Genomic DNA, 17393 nt, shown 5'->3' with positions numbered 1-17393 from the left:
TGCATTGCCGATTTGGCGGTTGGGCCTCATCCTAACAGAATATTTACTTTGATAATTATGCATCAGGCAAAAACAAGAGCATGTTTGGCTGTGGGTCAAGAGACCTGAATCTTTACTCCTGTCTTTCCCAATTACAGACTAGAAAAGGAGAGAAGAGCTAGACGGTTTAAAAATTTTCCTCCTGCTTTTAGAATTCTGTGTGTGCGTGACATTTATTTTAAGCTGGACTGGAAAATCAGGGAAGAACTGAACAAAACTCTTCTCATGGGGCGTCTGTGAAGAAATTCTAGGTTGATTACAGGGACTTCATCTTAAATGCCCAGGTGGTAAAATGAAGGTAAACGACTTGTGCTTTTTGGGCCCTGGGTGACATTGCCACCTCCGTGGCAGACGGAGAACAAAGCCCAGTGACACGTGGTCACCTTCCTCTCTGAATTGACCCCCTCATTTGGCGGCCACTTTGAAATCCCATTAGCCCATTCTGATTCCACTCGAGTATATGATTAAGTGACCTCAAACTGTTTGTTGATGGAGAACATAGAATGAACATACATTTTTTTTTTAAAAAAGATTTATTTATTTGAGAGAGAGCCACAGCACGAGCTGGAGGGCTAGAGGCGGGGGGAGAGGGAAACCCAGGCCGACTTCGTGCTCAGCGTGGAGCCAAACGTAGGGCTCCAATGTCATGACCCTGAGATCGGGACCTGAGCCGAAGCCAAGAGTCAGGTTGCTTAACCGACTGCACCCCTCCGGGACCCCTAGAATAAACACATTTTAAAGCATACTTGTGCATCGCCGACATTACACACTATCTTACTCCCTCAGACAGGGGAAGGGTTTTATCCAGTGGCTTGTGGGGTCATTGTGGAAGAATTCTGTTCTGTCTTCAAATCGTGGGACGGTCACTGAGTCCCTTCTCAGCATCTGTCTGGCCTCACGGTGATTGCCCATAGCAGTTTTGCGGTCATGGCCAAGAGTTCTCTCAGGACCCTGCTGTACACTTTTGGGGTTCTAGAGGAACGATTTTCCATTTTTGACAAAATCGTAAACTTTCACATTTAGCGACGATGTGGCCAATTTGTGTCCTAGCCACAGCCGTGGAGACCCAGCAGCTGATGGGCTTCATGGCCCGTGTCCATTCCTGAGGTCGGAAATATACTGAAGTCATTTCTTGGAGATGTTCAGAATCTGTATATTCCCCAGTAGGAAGACATAACGTGCGATTTAATAGTGTAAAATACTGTATTAGTAGCTTTCAATGAGATTGCTCACCTAGACTCTCCATTGATGGTCCTTTCTACACACTGGGATGGCTTCCATCTGACCAGGCAGGGATGGGTGGTTATTTCAAGCGGGCTCAGTGGTTTCCGACTTCAAGAGCCCACCATAGTGGTAGAGTGAAGGACCTATCTGAGTTCCTCCTGCTTCTAATTTCCATCACTGAAAATAAACAGAAGAGGCGATTTAATAAAATATTGCATTTGAAAAAATGTGTGTTTAAAAGTATGTGGTTGGGAGGTTTTTTAAATTTTTTTATTTCTTAATTTTGACTGGCTGTGGTGGGGGGGTGGGAATCTTCTTTAGTATAGATTTTCATCAGCAGTAGACTCGATGAACTAGCTCATGTTTTTGTGCAAGTCCTATATTCTACAAACTCCAGCCCAGCCAGTGGCTGACCCACCAAGGCACTGGGTTTCTGGGGACTTCCATGTGAGGGCTCTTGAATGACATATCTCCAGGTCCAGAGTGTTTCCCCGAATTAGCAAGAGCAGGCATTCTAATACCCGAAAGTCAATTTCAAAGACTCTGTCAGGCTACCTCCTGGCAAATTTCAAAGAGGTTGCCAAGCTCTATTATGGGTAATCATACTCTGCTGTGTATGAGTGGTTTTTCAGACTTCAGTATCGCTTGGGGTGAGGCTGCTTCTCTGAGTCGTTCATCGTCCATCTGAGTAGGCAGGCTCAGGAAGGTCACGTCCAGAGGAGAGGAGGGGAAGGTGATAGCCACGTGCTCACCCAGATCCCCTTAATCCTCCTAGCAGTTCAAAGGCTAACAAATACCATAGTCTTCCTAGCCTATTTTTTCATTGTTAAAAAGTACATAAATAGACTGTTTCGAGGATACAACAAAATGTGATCCCTGGTCCATGAATCATTAACTGGTTTACCAATTTTCCACTGAAACTGTCTACCAGATTCGTGTTTGCGCGCGGGGGGGAAGGACAGACCAAAGCCTATTAGAAGGTCAAGTTTAGTTTTCATACTAGTCTACGGAAGGGCACTAAGTTTTATCCCTTTTGTTTGTGAAATATATTTTTGAGTGATAAGGGTCTAAATTTTGTCAGAAACTGTCTTGGTGTCATGGTTTGACTGGTTTCCATTGTCTTTGCGCTCTCAGCATATGAAGAAAATCAGTATAATGTGACCACTTTTGAGAGGTTCAAGGGCACGGGTCAGTGACATCAGAGCTGAGAACAGCTGAGCTGTCCCCCCAAGCTTCCAAAGAACCAGTCGCTGGCATCTCGCCCCAGAGAATGCCAGGAGCCTAGTGGAATCCATGCTGGGTGTCGAGACGTCCGTTCGAGCAGGTGAAAGGTCATTTGTCCACGACTTAGGTGGACAGGAACAGTGACGGAGAATGGGGGTGCTACGGAGTCCTTACGCGAGCTTCTTTTACTTCTTACAACCGTCCTACTGAACTGGTTGGTCACTTAAGGCCCTGTGGACCTTAGAACCAGGACAGGCTTCACGAAGCATCTTGTCCGGTCTCTGACCAGCGAGAAAGCAGAGAGGCTCAGGTGTGAACAGCCCAAGTCCTCAGGATGGCGAGCGGCAGAGCCGGTGCTAGCTTAGGAAACATGGCACCCTTCCCTTGTACTACCTTGGAATCTCACAGAACTTTCCCCACCTTGTGGGCCCGCTGGAATTCTGTGGGCCATCGCGAATGTCACGTGCCAGGAGGATGGCGAGGAGCTCGGGGCTCCTCTGCTCGGGCACCAGCTCCACTGGCCGATCTGGCTGCACTTGCGAAATACAGAGTTAAAGATGAAATTATGCAGAATTTGAAGACCGTGACCTCAGAGCATTAAACAAAGTTTGAGGCCCTTCTTGAGGGCAGGGCTCTCTGTGTCCTTTTTTTTTTTTTTTTTTTTTAAATAAAAATCAGAGGCAAATCTAATTTGGCTCTGAGTACCCAGGTGTTAGCAACGTCCTCCAGATTCCAGAAACCAATTTTGACAATTTGTTAAAGAGTGCCCTTGGAGACACATCTTTTTTAATCTCATTGCCTTATTCTCCTTAGCTCCGTTTATTTATTTGGAGCTTAATCACAGACTTGAACCTCCGCGGGGAGGTGTGGGGGGACGTGGGAGTCAGGAGTGCCCTTAAAAATCCAGTCAAGCCAGACAAGGGCTCTGAAATGACCCCCCCCACACACACACACCACCACCCTGGGAGACATGGAAAGATCTGGAAGGATAGAAATAACAGCACTTCCAAAGTGCCACATAAGGGGCGTCGTGGAGACTTTATGCACCGTCGTAGGCTCCAGGTGAAGGAGGCTCTCTGTGAGCCTGTTGAACGGGCGGCGGGGCTGAGGCCCAGGAAGGTCCTGTGGCTTCGGGCGGTCGGTCAGTGGTAGAGCTGGGCCGCAGGGGCTGGCAGGTCCGGCTGCGGGTGCGGGCCCCCCACTCCCTGGGGAGGAATGCCGCCCTGTGTTTCACCAGAGGGTGGTTGACTTTGGCCTCCAGGGGCCTGGGTCCAGGTTCAGCTCAGCCTCTGACCTGCCGTGTGACCCCTCAGGCTGCCTTTGGTCTCGGTTTCTCCATCCATTCAAGAGGGGGGCGGTTAGGAGACCGCTGCGGAGGAGCGAGGGTGAAGCCCCCCACCCCCCGGGAAAAGAGAGGCGGCCCCCAGCGCGCTTCATGCTTCCCCTTGCTCGGATGGGTAGGAAGTGGGCACCGGGGAGGACGGGTTTGGAGGGGTCCATTCCCCCAAGAGGTACATGGGGGCGGGGGCGGTGTGTGCCTTCCTGCCTTTACTCAGCAGCCGAACAGCTAGAAACCCGCTAATCCGCACACTGACTCCGTGGTAGGGCAAGGAGATGGTGAGTCCCGCGTCTGGACGACAGTGAGGCCTCCTTAAACTCACGGGGACGCCCCAGAGTTTAAAGGGGTACCACCAGCTCTCTCCCCCGCTGCCAGGCCCATCCCATGACTTTCCCGCCTCTGTTGTGACGATTTTCACAGCCCGTGTGTCTTGTGAGTTCACCTTGAATTTGAAAATGTCTGGCTTCCTGGAGCCCTGCCTTCCGTGTGCGGGGTACAGTGTGCGGGGCTGGGGGGGGGGCGGGTTGGCGTGAGTCTTTGTCTCCCACCTGCGTGGGGCGGGGCGGGGCGGGGGGCGAGGAAAGGCAGGTTGAGCCACCAGCTCTCTCTGGGCGAGAGGCTGCTCCAGCCCGCGTGGTTTCTGGCAAGGCGGACAGGAGCTGCCCTGGAGACGTGCCTGGGACCCCAGGAGCCGCGGGAGCTCGGGAGCCCCGTCCTTGCCCGCGGGGGCCGGGTTCATCCGGAGCCCTGGCACGGAGCGCTCAGGGACGGTTGCGGCGCTCCTGGCGAGGGATCGGGGCTCCCCAGGGACGTGATAATTAGTCAGGAAGCTCCTTCTCAGTAGATCAGCTGCCTCCGGATGTGTGCCTTGTGTGCTCAGGAAGGAGGAGAAACTTTGCCTTTTTAATCAAAACCACCTCCTCCCATCGGGGCCTCGTTGCTGTTTGGGCTTCGGGTGTGGCTCCGCGGTGTGGCTCCGCGGCACTGGGGCCCGCTTCCCTGCAGTGTGATGGGCCGCACAGCAAGGGTGTTGCTTAGGCCCGTACCCCGGCCCCGCGCCCCGCCCGCTCTCTGACCCCCGGTGTTCCCTGGGGTCCCCGATCCCCTAAAGACTCAGCCCCACTCCAGTCTCCGAGCGATCTGGACTCGCCTGAGACCACGGCTCCCGTCCCATTGGGTCACCCCTAACCCGGGGCTGTTGGGCCCTCCCTCTCCGGGCTCTGACACCGAATGGCTCCAGGAACAAAAGCCCCTTCACAGCTCCGCCCCCGTCCCTTTTCACCTCCCCATCCCCATCCTGGCCGCCTCTTCCAAGATGGAATTCCTTACGGCTTGGACCGTCTTGGACCGTCTTTTTCTCTTCACTCCCTTTCCTGCTTCCTCACTCCCACCTCCGAGGGGAAGCGTCCGTCCTCCCACAGCGGCCCCGCCTCGCCCGGGATCTCGAGTCCTCATTTACCCACATCCGCTGGCACCTCAAGTCTCCTTCCCCCGCCGCTGCCTTTTCAGCATGAAACACTCGGGGACTCTTCCTCTGTTCCCCCTTCATCCGCCTGCATTTTTCTCTCACTTTGCTGTCACTACCCAGTTTCCTTAGAAAGCCGGCTGCCCTGGCTTCTCTTCGCCCCCAGCCCCTCAGTCCGCTGGTTTCCATTCTAATCTTGATGTCGATCCTGGTGAGGAAATTGGAATTTTCCATGTCCGTGGCCTTTGCCGAGTCGACGCGTTCTGGCTGCCTTGACCGTGGACCACCTCTTCCTTTCCAGACTTTCGTCCCCCGCTGGGACAGGCCCTGCCCGGGATCACCTCCGACTTCCTGAGGTGGTTGGCCCCCCCGTAGGCTCTTCCCTCCGGACCATCTCCCAGTCGTGTCCCGTAGGAAAAAACTGTCAAAGCCGTAACTTCTGACACCTGTGAATATGCCCTTATTTGAAAATGGGGTCTTTGTGGATGCAGTCCCATTAAGGCGAGGCTGTCCTCGATTCGGGAGGGCCCTAGTCCAGTGTGACTTGCGTCCTTAGGAGACGAGACACGGACACACGTGGAGAACGCCACGTGATGATGAAGGCCGAGGTCAGAATGTTGAATCTACAAGCCCAGGGATTAGGGGGAGCCACCAGAAGTGACCAGAGACAGGGAAAGACGCTCTCCTAGAACCTTCAGAGGGCTTTCCTTTCCCAGGAAGGAAAGTACAACAATATAGAGGAGGGACTGAGGAAATCAGGAAAGAGCATAAGAAATCAAAAGGCCTTATAAATCCACACTGCATGTGAAATCAGAAAGTTCATTCTGATAAAGGGAGGTCAAAGTCTTGCCCAAAGCGATAAAGCTTTGAATTCTAAACAACCCTGTTCCCCATTTCCGGCTCTCTGTTTCTAGTTCTGGTGGGTTTTAATTTATGCGACATTTTGCACAGAACACAGATGCATTCATATGGTGAATATTATTGCTACTTTATGTTAAAAGTATCTTTTCTGCTTTGAAGGTAAGCTTTAAGAATTCTTGTGCTCTTTGTAATTCTTCTCCCTCCAAGGCTTAGATACTTGCTGCTGGTTTAACCTCTTTAAATTTTATCATGGGAAGTAATGTGAAGTAGGAGTCACTTCACAAAAATTTCTTTGAAAACACAGTTTACTTACAATGCATCCATTCAGACACACTAGAATGTGAAGTGAGGCTGTCTCTGGGGACCAGTTTCCTTTGGGGGGCACAGGAAGGCTTATGCCTGGGCCTGTAGATTACATGAGGCATGTGGAGGCCTAGAAGGCCTCCTAGAAGGTCCCAGAAACCGTGTGGAAAGAATGAGGCTTGAAGAAACTCACTGGCTGCGAGTTGCATGTCTTGGTTTGGAGCTGGTCATCATGATGTCCACAAATGCAGTCTTAGCTCCTTACTCGGGGGGTGAGAAGAAGGGGACTTGTGGGCTCATTAGAAAGCAGGGAGCATCCATCCACCGGGAGAAGAGAGACGATTCTGTAAAGAAAACTGTCAGTGGGGCGCCTGGGTGGCACAGTCGGTTAAGTGACTAACTCTTGGTTCTGGCTCAGGTCGTGATCTCAGGGTTGAAAAGTTGAGCCCCATGTCGGGCTCCATGCTCAGTGGGGAGTCTGCTTGAAATTCTCTCTCCCTCTCCCTCCATCATCACCCTATGCTTGCTCTCTCTCAAATCTTGGAAAAGAAAAGGGAAAAAAAGCAGTGACAAGAGTGGGAAGGAGAGGAAGAAAGGTCTGTCCCCTGGAGATGTGGGGCCACTAGGAGGCTGCATCTCGAATACTAAGAGGCTGGGCTTTGGGGGGAAAACCATTGGTGGAAATGTGCAGATTTCAGAGGAATTAGTAGTTTGAATAAATATGGGAACATCCCTCTTGGTGACTGAATGACTCCCCACCGAGGAATCATTCTGAGGCCAGAAGAAACCTATAATTTCAGGAAAGTGTAAATGATGTGGAATTATTGGGGTTCAGAAGGGAATGGTCTAGAAAGACTTCTTGACCATTTTTGGTGCAATAAGGTGGTGTAATTAACACCCAGGGACGGGACCCGCGGGCAGAAAGAGCGGCACTGGGGTTGTGATGGGTGACTGATTATAGACTTTCAAGTTGGGAAGGGGTTAGGGATGGCGTAAGTCTCCAAGGTATTTTGGAAACAAGGTTTCCAGGACCTTGACAGGGCTAGCTATTGTTAGGAAAAGGTCATTTATTACTGTTTCTTGTAAAAACTCAGTCATGGGATTTTTCAGAGGTGTATCAGTGGGCCGTATGCTTGGGAGGTGGTCAGTAACACATGTGGGGGTGGTAGAGATCAAGGTGGTAGAGATCAAGGAAGTTTCCAGAGGAATTTCTGTATGTTAAAGGATCCCAGGTTGTGGGCTAAGATTGCCCCTGGCAAAGTGTCAACATCGAGGCAGCTGAGTCTCTAGAGGGAGGTCACTCTGCCTGTCGCAAGGACTTGTCAATGGCCTGTGGGCAGTAAGGACATTTCATTTTTTTCTTTTGCCTCTGTTTCCCACATCAGAAGGAATAAGCATTGACAAACTTGATGGGTAGTCTCGTGACCTTGATAAGACTATGTAAGTAGAGTATTGTGAGTCTCATGCGCTTATCCCATTCTCGATCAATTCCCAGTTGACTGAACAGTCACAGTCACGTAACATAGAATGGTGACTCACTTTCTGGCCTGCAGTGGGTGCTTAATGAACCTTGATTGAATGAATGAGTGAACGAATGAATGAACATGTGAACGAACAAACGAACGAACCAGTCACCTGACGACGATGACGTCCATAGGGGCCCACCTGAGCATCTCTCACCGTGGTCTTGTTACGTTCTACACTGCCATCCGTGTTTGGATCACAGACATATGAGATACGTAAGGCAAATTTACTAGGAGCCATGTGGAATTGTGATTGATTATTAAAAAAAATATATATACACTGGTTTGGTTTTCACTGGGGGCACAGAGCTCCTGAAAGCCTTGGAATTTCCTGCAAGGGAGAGCCACACAGGTGTCTTTTTTATGTTAACGAGGTGACTGACTTCTGAAAGAAAGCTGAGGTTGGGAGTCTGCTACCGGTAGAGCCAACTATGTGTTTAGAGTGATGGAACTTTCCATCCCAGTCCTGGCTGCCTCATGCCACCACCCCCCCCAACCTCCAACCCAAATCTCCACCTCTGGCCAATGATTTAATCAATTGTGCCTCTGTAGTGAAGCCTCCATGAAAACCCAAAAGGACTGGGTGAACACCTGGAGATTTGGGGACAGTCCTGTGCTGGGAGGGGGCCTGGAACTTGGTGCATTTCCCCATACCTTGTCCCTGTGCATCTCTTCATTTAGCGTTTGGTTCGTGTTCTTTTGTATCATCTATAATAAACCCCTAACCTAGTAGGTAAAATGCTCCTCTAAGTTCCAGAAGCTGCTCTAGCAAATTAATTGAATCCGAGAAGGAAGGGGGTCGTTGGAGCTTCCGATCTGTAGCTGAGTGACATCCAGACTTGGAATTGGCACCTGAATTTGCAGGGGTGTGTGGCGATGGGGAACGGGGGGTGGGGGGCGGTAGTCTTATGGGACCGAGCCCTTAAACTGTGGGACCCCAATGCTGCCCCTGGGTAGCGAGTGTCAGAATTGACTTGAGTTGTAGGACGTCCCGCTGGTGTGAGGCTGCTTGCTGGTGTGGTTCCCCCGCCCACCCTGCACACGAGCAAGCATGTGGGGGAAGTATGGGCCCAAACCGTTCGTAACAAACCTGGGAAGTAGTCATGGAAAGACAGTGTCCCCGGGGAGCATCCTAACTGGAGAGGAAGGCCGGTGGAGAAGCCTTAGGTGTCTTGTTCCTCCCCTGCCATCACTCAACCCAGACTCTTCTGGAAGTTCCAGTGACTGAGCAGTGGTAAAAAGATACTTTCTGCTTGTCAGTCCTAATCCTCTCTGCTCCTTCTATGGTATTGGACCACACGGGACACTCCCCGCACGGGACTGTCCCCAGATCGACGCTCTGCCCTTCGCGGACCGTCTTCTATTCCTCTCCTTCCACTTCGGCCTCATTCCCTTACTTCTTGCATTTTCCACCCTTAGCCTCTTTGACCCTCCCTTTCACGGTTTCCCTTTTCCTTTATAGTCAAAAGACCGTGTTCCTTAAATTCTCATCTCTGTGTTTTTAATCTTTGTCTCTTTGTCTCTTACCGGTCATTTAAAATATATTTGCAGAGGACCTCCAGTGTGCCGGGGGACCAAGACCATGTCCTCACCCATCCACGCTGGAAACTCCAGATTGCCTCTCGTGCCTTTTCCGCTCCCAGGCACACGTATCCAGTGTGAGGTCACCAGGGTCTCCCGGCGCCAGAGCTCGGCCCCCACGGTGGCTTGTTTGCCAACTTCGTGAGCAACACGATGAGCTTGGTAAAGCGCAGGTCAGACCTGTTCTCGTGCCTTCCCTCTCTCCCCCATCAGCCTCTGGGATCAGCAAGGTGGCCCACCTACCTGATTCCCGGTCTGCCACCCTCCAGTTCCTACGCGCTCCAGACCCCCAATGTGCTCTTAGACCCTCTGTCGGAAAAAATCACCTCCCCACACGCCGACAGTACCGTTTTCCTGTTTGTGAGCTTTTCCATGTTTCCAGGGACGCTCTCCCCTTCCCTGTTCTACCTTTCCCTTCTCTACCTTTCCCTGCTCTTATCCACCCTGCCCTGCCCCGGGCTTTTCTACTCTTGCCTTCCCTTCTCCACCCTGCCCTGCCCCGGGCTTTTCTACTCTTGCCTTCCCTTCTCCACCCTTCCCTACCCTCTCTTACCTGGCCATTCCCAACCATACAGCAGTAGCCAGCTCCGCTCAGGTCTGCTCTGCAAAGCTTTCCCCAAGTTCTCTTTTTCCCTCCTCTCATCTTCTTTGTTGTGATACTAGAGGACCTGTAGCCAGTAGGATCACCCTGGTTTCAGAGGCTTCTCTGGGGCCCATCAGTCTGTGGGTGACGTGGAGACCGGCATCGTCTTGTTAAGTTAGCGCTTGGAAGGCGAGTCCATGCATGCTTATGGAACTGGCTAGAATTCTGCAGACAACTTGCAAGTGTTGAAACTTGTGAAGCTTCTGTTCTTAGTCCGTGTTCACAGTTTTGTGTGGTCCATTTTGTGTCAGTATTTGCTATTCCCGTCTTGGCTTTCGGAAGTAGTCTGTCCTTCAGTCAGACTGACCAACTCAGGGGGCTCAAAGAATATTTTCCAGCCTTATGAAGACCTCTCCCATCCTACTCATTATATGTATCTAATCGTTCCAGCCAAAAATGGGGGCAGACCCCAGAAATGTTATAACTGTATGCTCTTCTTTCTTGCTGTTGACAATTTTTCTATCGTGCTTTTTTCCAGCTCGGTTGGTTTTTCATAAACATCAGTGAGATTTTGAGGCTGTTGGTAGAGGTAACTTTTAGCAAATGGTCCTTTGTTATCAGCCTAATGAAAACAGTATGGGGAAGTTGTGAGCAAGGCAGAAACGGTGACTTGCTTGTCTGCATGTTGTTCTTCAAGGGGAACATAGATCAAGCTATCACCTACAGAATTTGTGAATATTTTGTCCAGTGGTTTTGATTTCTAAGACTGTGATACAGAACCAGAGTTGTCCTTAAATTGAAAATGTCTTCTGTATTTAATGTATACCCTTTTCTGTATTCTGCCTTCCCCCTTTAACAATATCTAACAATAATATTCTTAAGTAAGAGCCAAAAGTGTTCCATCCGTTGTATAATTGAGTGGTTTTGCTGGATGCTTTTAAAAGAAAACCAATTGCATAGCTAGCTGTGATCGCCCCTTTTGGTGCTGAGTTGCATTTTGTTTTGGTCTTCATTCTCCCCTAAACTACCGAGGGAGAAGCCCACTGCAAAGTCACAATTGTCATCTTTTGCTCCGAATGCACTTAAGTAGTCTTTGCAAAAATGCATAAGGCCATCCTGTGTGGATGCATCATCAGGTTTTCCCGTGGACGTAGTTAAATCACAGACGAATCTCTTTCTGTCTGGAGTTTGAGGCTGCCATGCTTCTCACTTCTCTCGCCAGGAGACCGTCAAATTGTCCGGACCCATCATTTAAAGGAATAGTTGACTGTGGGTGTGGACTTCCCAGAGCATGGCTAAGGTGAAAAATGAGAAGTAACATCAGAAGAAAACGTTGAAACAGGCTAAACGAGTTCTCAAAATCTTTTCTGGCTTACCAGGGGCCAGAGGTATGGAATGTAGAAGGTTTGGGGGATTATCTCACACTAAGGCATTAAAAGATCAGGTTGTTGGAGGATTTTGATTTGGGATCTCACGCTTTTTTTTTTTTCCTTTGTAAGCGTTGAGCAACAAAGCATCAAACCTTGGAAGAGTTTTTTATGGGGTGGGGGTAGGGTGGCCTCTAACTTGTCTTGATGTTTGCTTCTAAGGTGGGCGCTCAACCCACCCAGCTGGCCAGCTGCTAGGGTCAGAGAACCCTTCACCCTGTGGTTTTCAGGATTCATCCCTGTAGTTGACTTGAGTTTCTATAAATATCTTTAATAGAGACAGTGAAGGGAAGTGGGTCAACCAAATCCTTAAATCATGGCACAGAAACCAGCGATGCTTGGAAACATACGGCTCATGACCAAGAGAAAGGATTTTCTGTGCTTGGATGCATTGAGAACTGTGGTCCCAAAGTGTCTGGATACATGCACAGGGAGGCTGGTGAAACCAGCAGGTCGCCGTCATCGGCGCAATAACATTGAGACCGCTCTTGATGAAAACACCTGTTTGACCTTGAGGGAGCGGTTCTAATGAATAAAACCCTCTATAGAACTACTCATGGCCAGGAAGGAAAAGCATTCTATTTTCATTTTCATTCCAAAAAGTCACCAAAATGTCAGCTGGACGGACTTGGACAGTGTCATGCTTACTTTTAAATATGGAGGGATACCTTTTTATGAATTGGGCTCGAGCTCAAGTTTCTTTCTGGCACAAATGTTGGTTGCAGACAGGGAACGGGTTATAATCCTGATGCCACATTGCATACAGCTGTGGCCATGTTATGGGTTTTCTTCCCTCTTAGGTATTTTTTTTCCTCCCCTCCTTAATATATGTCTTTTTTTTTTTTTAATGGTAAATGCTTTTTTTTTTTTTTTTTAAGATTTTATTTATTTGACAGACAGAGATCACAGGTAGGCAGAGAGGCAGGCAGAAAGAGAGGAAGGGAAGCAGGCTGTCCAGAAAGCCCGATGTAGGGCTCGATCCCAGGACCCCCGGGGATCATGACCTGAGCTGAAGGCAGAGCTTTAACCCACTGAGCCTCCCAGGCGCCCCTTTAGTCTGTATCTTATGATATGTATCTAACATATAATTATATACCAATATTATCATATATATACTTTAAGTCTAGCTAGCTAGCTAGAGATGGCGTGAAAGACAAATACTAAAGAAAGCGAATGCAACAGAGACCCTGGGCTGGTCCTCTGACTGTATTCTGCTGGGGTGGGGTCAATGAACTTGAGCAGCCTGTGATGCCCCACGAGGGGGTCCCCCAATGAGGAAGGAGTTTGCAGGGATGGAAGCCGGGCATTCTGCAGCGAGAAGAAACAGCCGACCAGCTGAGTCACGTGGTGGGAGGGGGCTCGCACGCGCTCTCTCCCCCCCTCCCTCCCCTTCTCCTCCACATCCCGTCCTCTGATGTCACAAATCTGTTCCTCCCTGGGAGAGCTGATTAGCATTCAGTGGGTGCAGTTGGCCGGGAGCGAGCGGCGGCGCGGGCAGGCGGGCGGGGGCGCGGCCGTCCCCCGGGGAGCCGCAGTGGCACTGGGCGCAGGATGGCCGCGTTCTAACTGGGATCCTCGCTGACGTGCGGCTGCCGGCTCCTTGGCAGCCGTCTTTGTGGACCAGTAGGCAGAGGGGAAACGGACGCTGCCGAGCCTTTTGCATCTTGGAAGGGACTGTAATCTACTGTAGGGAAGAACAGAACCTCTCAATCACGCGGTGTAAATAAGAGACGGAGGGGAGCCCAAAAGAAAAGGAAGAGGAGGGGAAAAGTGTGTGTTGGGGGAGCGGGGAAAAGCATTTTTGGTGGATGGTATGAAGCCAGCCATGGAAACTGCGGCCGAGGAAAATACTGAACAAAGCCAAGAGAGAAAAGGTACCCAGCGCTCTGACAATAGCCTGTTTCCAGCTTTTCACTGGGGTGCTTTCAAAGGGGTAGCCCGGTTTTGTGTCTCTTGGAAAATAGCTCTGAAACAATCCCTCTGGCATGGTCTTGCTTTCAGGGTGGTTTTTGCCTGTCGGCTGATGTTAAATTAATAGAGCAGCCTTCCTTCAGCCCAGTCCTGTTCCAGATCTTCTTACCTAGTGTGGGATTTCCCAGGATGTCCGCAGTTTGTCACCTTGGGTAGCTGAACTGGGGAAACGGTCTTTTTGGTGTGTTTTTTTTTTTTTCCATTAATATAATGAATTATAACTTAGGTCCCACGTTCTGCATGTTATATTCCAGGGGCATGGAATGCGTTGTTTTCTGCTAATGCTGGGGAAGAAATGGGCGGGGGGAAGGGGGCAAACTAAATGGTTTTGGTTCCGCTAATGCCGTAGTGATTTTGGACATTTTCTAGTTTTCTTATTGAGTATGATAGTTCTTTCCATGCACCGGGTCCTGACTGTGACATGTGATAACCATTTACAGTGGGAGCTTCAGAGAGGGAACATCAGCTCTGTGGCCCTGGTGCTGATGGAGGGGGGGGGGGGGTCCCCTGCCGTTTATGACTTGGAGATTTGGAGGAGGAGAATTGGTAAAGGTCCTGTCCCTACAGGGGAATCTTATCACAATGCTGACATAGGGAATGGCCTTTTTAGAGAAGTAAGTGTTTTGCAGTAAAAAAAATGACAGAAAGTAGAAGTTAAAATTCATCTGTTTTTTTCCTAGATAAAAACTGATCTCAAGCGTGGTAGCCCGTAGAATGCGCTCAGCCACCGTTAAATTACAATGCGGTGAGATGCCTCTCACCTGTCTCCCGCAGGCAAAGTTACAGACTCTCCTAAGGCGCAGGAATGCGTACTACACCTGCAATGGCTCTAATATCACCAGCCTTCATGCCAAGGTTATTTCCCACGGCCCTGAGATCGACCGACAGGCACAAAACAATAGTGATTTTGCAGGGCGGGAGCACAACTCAGTTTGACTTAGGAAGATGTTGGTTCAGCTGTCTGAAATAGCCAACCATTTTACACCTACAAACACGGCAATTTCATATGCTTGAGCCTAACAGCAGGCTTGGGTAGAAAGCTGCTTGTGTTTATGCAGAATTTCTCCCGTACATGGTACTTTAATAACATCGTTTTGTAAGCAGCGCAATTTCATTATTTCATTTTTTCAACTAATTAAATTTCAGAGTCTGATGACATCTGCATAGCATGAAGTTTGCCATTGTAACCATTTTGAAGTGTGTATTTCAGTGCCATTAAGTATTGTAATTTTAAAATTGGCAGTTAAATTCAATCCCTGCATGAAACCTACCTCCCCCCCACAATGAAACAAAACAGAAACTTGGCCTTTTCTCGTATGTATGTATTTTTAATTTATATGAGTGGCCAAAGAGCAATAAGAGAAGCTCTGGGGAGTATTTATGAAGCTGAGGAATGGAGATAAAAGTAACGATTGATTTCCGTGATGATGAGAGATGAACTTTGCAAGGGCCTAATAACGTACTAGCCTCTCACGGTTCACAGCGATGTTTTCCTAAAACAGATGATTTCATGTAGTGCCCACTTTTTTATTAATATGGTACTTGCCATATTAATAAATCAAAGTAACCATTGAAAAACCATTAATAAAACCATCTTGGTCTCTGCAAAACCATACCTTTTTTGTTTTCCTCTCCAAAAGCAAGCAAGGGGCATGAAACCAGGATAAAATCCTTACTGCACAACTGCATAGCTCATCCTCATTTAGTTACGGACGGCTGTTATTTTACAGAAATTAAATACTATTTAACACCATATCTACAGGCTGTACTACCGGCATCGACCGTCTATAGGCAAAACCTCGTTAGCTAGTTAGCCACGGTTTCAGAGACAAAATCAGAAGCAAGAGACAATGCCTGGAGGAACTTTAAAAATTGCCAACATGGATAAACACTAGCTGTGGAGGTCATTTGGAAATGGCAGGTGAGCACAAGCTGCCGTCACATGTAGAATTCAGGCGTGAGTAAGCACACGGGCCTGGGCGTGTGTGTCCGCTGCCACCACGGGGGCTGTGGTCACTGCGGGACCACTTATGCCGATCTGGAGGACGGCTTATCTGCTCATCTTAATTTAGACGAACAAGTTCACATGCCAGCTGCACCCAAGTCAAAAACCCAGACAAGTATCATCTTTGTCATTTCCCAGTTTGCTCGCCCATTGTCATTCTGGGCACACACACATACACACGCACGCACACACACAGGCATGAAGTGACAGTCACAAATGTTTCTGCCTGCCTGTCACTCTGATTTCATTTGAAATCTACAAGATAAATGTTGGTTTCTTTGAAATGTACATTGAAAATTTTGACATAATTGGAGAAGGCATTATATAATTCTTGAGCCGGTGGATCTGGGTTTTTTGTGTTTTTCTTTTAAGCCTTTCAGCAAGGGATTTAATTTCCGAAATCTAATCCTGTACATTTTGTCACTTCCCACACAGTTTTTCACGCACATCTATTTTTCCCCCCTCTCTGCTCCTCCTTTCGCATTTGTTTTTAGTAGTTGGTGCTAAGGGCTATACCTGCCTCTTAAATACTGGGGTCTTATTACCCAGTGAGAATTCTAGCTTTGGATCATTACTTCTTTGGAGGATTATTTGGATTATGATTAAGAATAGAAATTAAACTTAACTTTATAAATTGACCTCAACTTCGTTAGTTGGCCTCACTTCCTTCAGCCGGACAAAGAGAGCTATTTCTTTAAATTGGGAGGACTTTGTTCCTATTTCAATAAAGAACATAATCCAAATCCTTTAAAAATGTATGTGTGTTTGTGTGTGTGTGTGTGTGTGTGTGTTTGAAACTGCCTCATGGCTCTTGTCACAGAACACTACTTAGATGGTCAAAATTCCCCCAGAAGTATTCAGGAGATATTCAGAAATGTTTAGGGAAAGCAAGCTGGTCTTCTCAGATGGCTGTAAGAAATGCCAGGTTATTACAAATAACGGTTTTTACATGGGACACATCCCATTGAAGCATGAGGACTGAATAAAGAGTTTCACTGAAGTGAGGTTAGTGGAAGGACTGAATAGGACAAAATCAAAGAACCAGATCATGGGCCTCACCAATCAAGAGATTTCTATTTATTTCTGTGGAGGATTACTTGATGTCCATTCATTTGTGAAAACCAGTGCATCTCGCAGTGCTGGGAATGCTCAGTCAAGGGGTAGAAAAACAATTGATTCAATTGCTGTGCTGTGCGGGAAAAAAAATCTGTGATGCAAATTGTTTTTATTACATGTAGGGAATTGGAATCTACTGGAACCATTAGAGTCGAGGTAGTTAAAGTGCCTGGAATTACCACTGATAAAATTTTGAGAGTTCCAGGCATCAAACCAAAAAGGAAGAACAATGTAGCAAATGGGAAATAATGTGTAATTGGAAATAAACTCTTGGATGTAAGCAGCGTAAGAAACGAATTCAGATTGTTGACTTGGGTAGAGAAACGGACACATTCATTTAAATTTTTGGAGCAAATGTCATGTCTTATGTGTTTAGGTTGGGTTTTGTTTGTTGCAGTTTAAATGTGTGCACTCTGGGCCCAGTCTTCTTTTTTTTTAGGAAGAAAGCTCTTCTAGAATATATGGCCTGTGAGCTAAAAACCCCGAGGGACACATTTAATGTGTCATGCCCTTCCTGGTGATGTAGACGTGATTTGATTTTGAGATCTTTTATTGACCATTTCTAACTTGATTATGTGAGTTCTGTACATAGAAAGTTTTAGATGTAGTTTTTCCCTCGAAGGATCTGCCAAGGAGGACATTTGAAGAGAGGGTGTCTGGGGACTAGGCTGTAGAGAAAGGCCTAGCAGGCCAGATGGTGCCGGACGTATGTGGTAGGTATGAGACAGCTTG

General features: G+C 48.3%; 1 protein-coding gene across 6 annotated transcripts in view; it reads left to right on the top strand.

The window, feature by feature from the left end:
* GPM6B (glycoprotein M6B) overlaps positions 1-17393 on the top strand; it is a 152155-nt gene that overhangs the window by 98365 nt on the left and 36397 nt on the right. The window contains exon 1 of one of the 6 annotated variants that reach the window (XM_059158637.1): positions 13032-13443. The exons of 2 other annotated variants lie outside the window; for them this stretch is intronic. In XM_059158637.1, coding sequence (XP_059014620.1) covers positions 13383-13443 — 61 coding nt within the window. In that variant the 5' untranslated portion in view covers positions 13032-13382. Of the gene's footprint in view, positions 1-13031; positions 13444-17393 lie in introns of those variants that run through there. 3 more of the 6 variants (XM_059158639.1, XM_059158640.1, XM_059158642.1) reach the window with 3 other exon arrangements.

The sequence above is a fragment of the Mustela lutreola genome, chromosome X (genome assembly GCF_030435805.1).
Source record: "Mustela lutreola isolate mMusLut2 chromosome X, mMusLut2.pri, whole genome shotgun sequence".
NCBI lineage: Eukaryota > Metazoa > Chordata > Mammalia > Carnivora > Mustelidae > Mustela > Mustela lutreola.
This window is presented reverse-complemented; position numbering and strand designations above follow the sequence as displayed.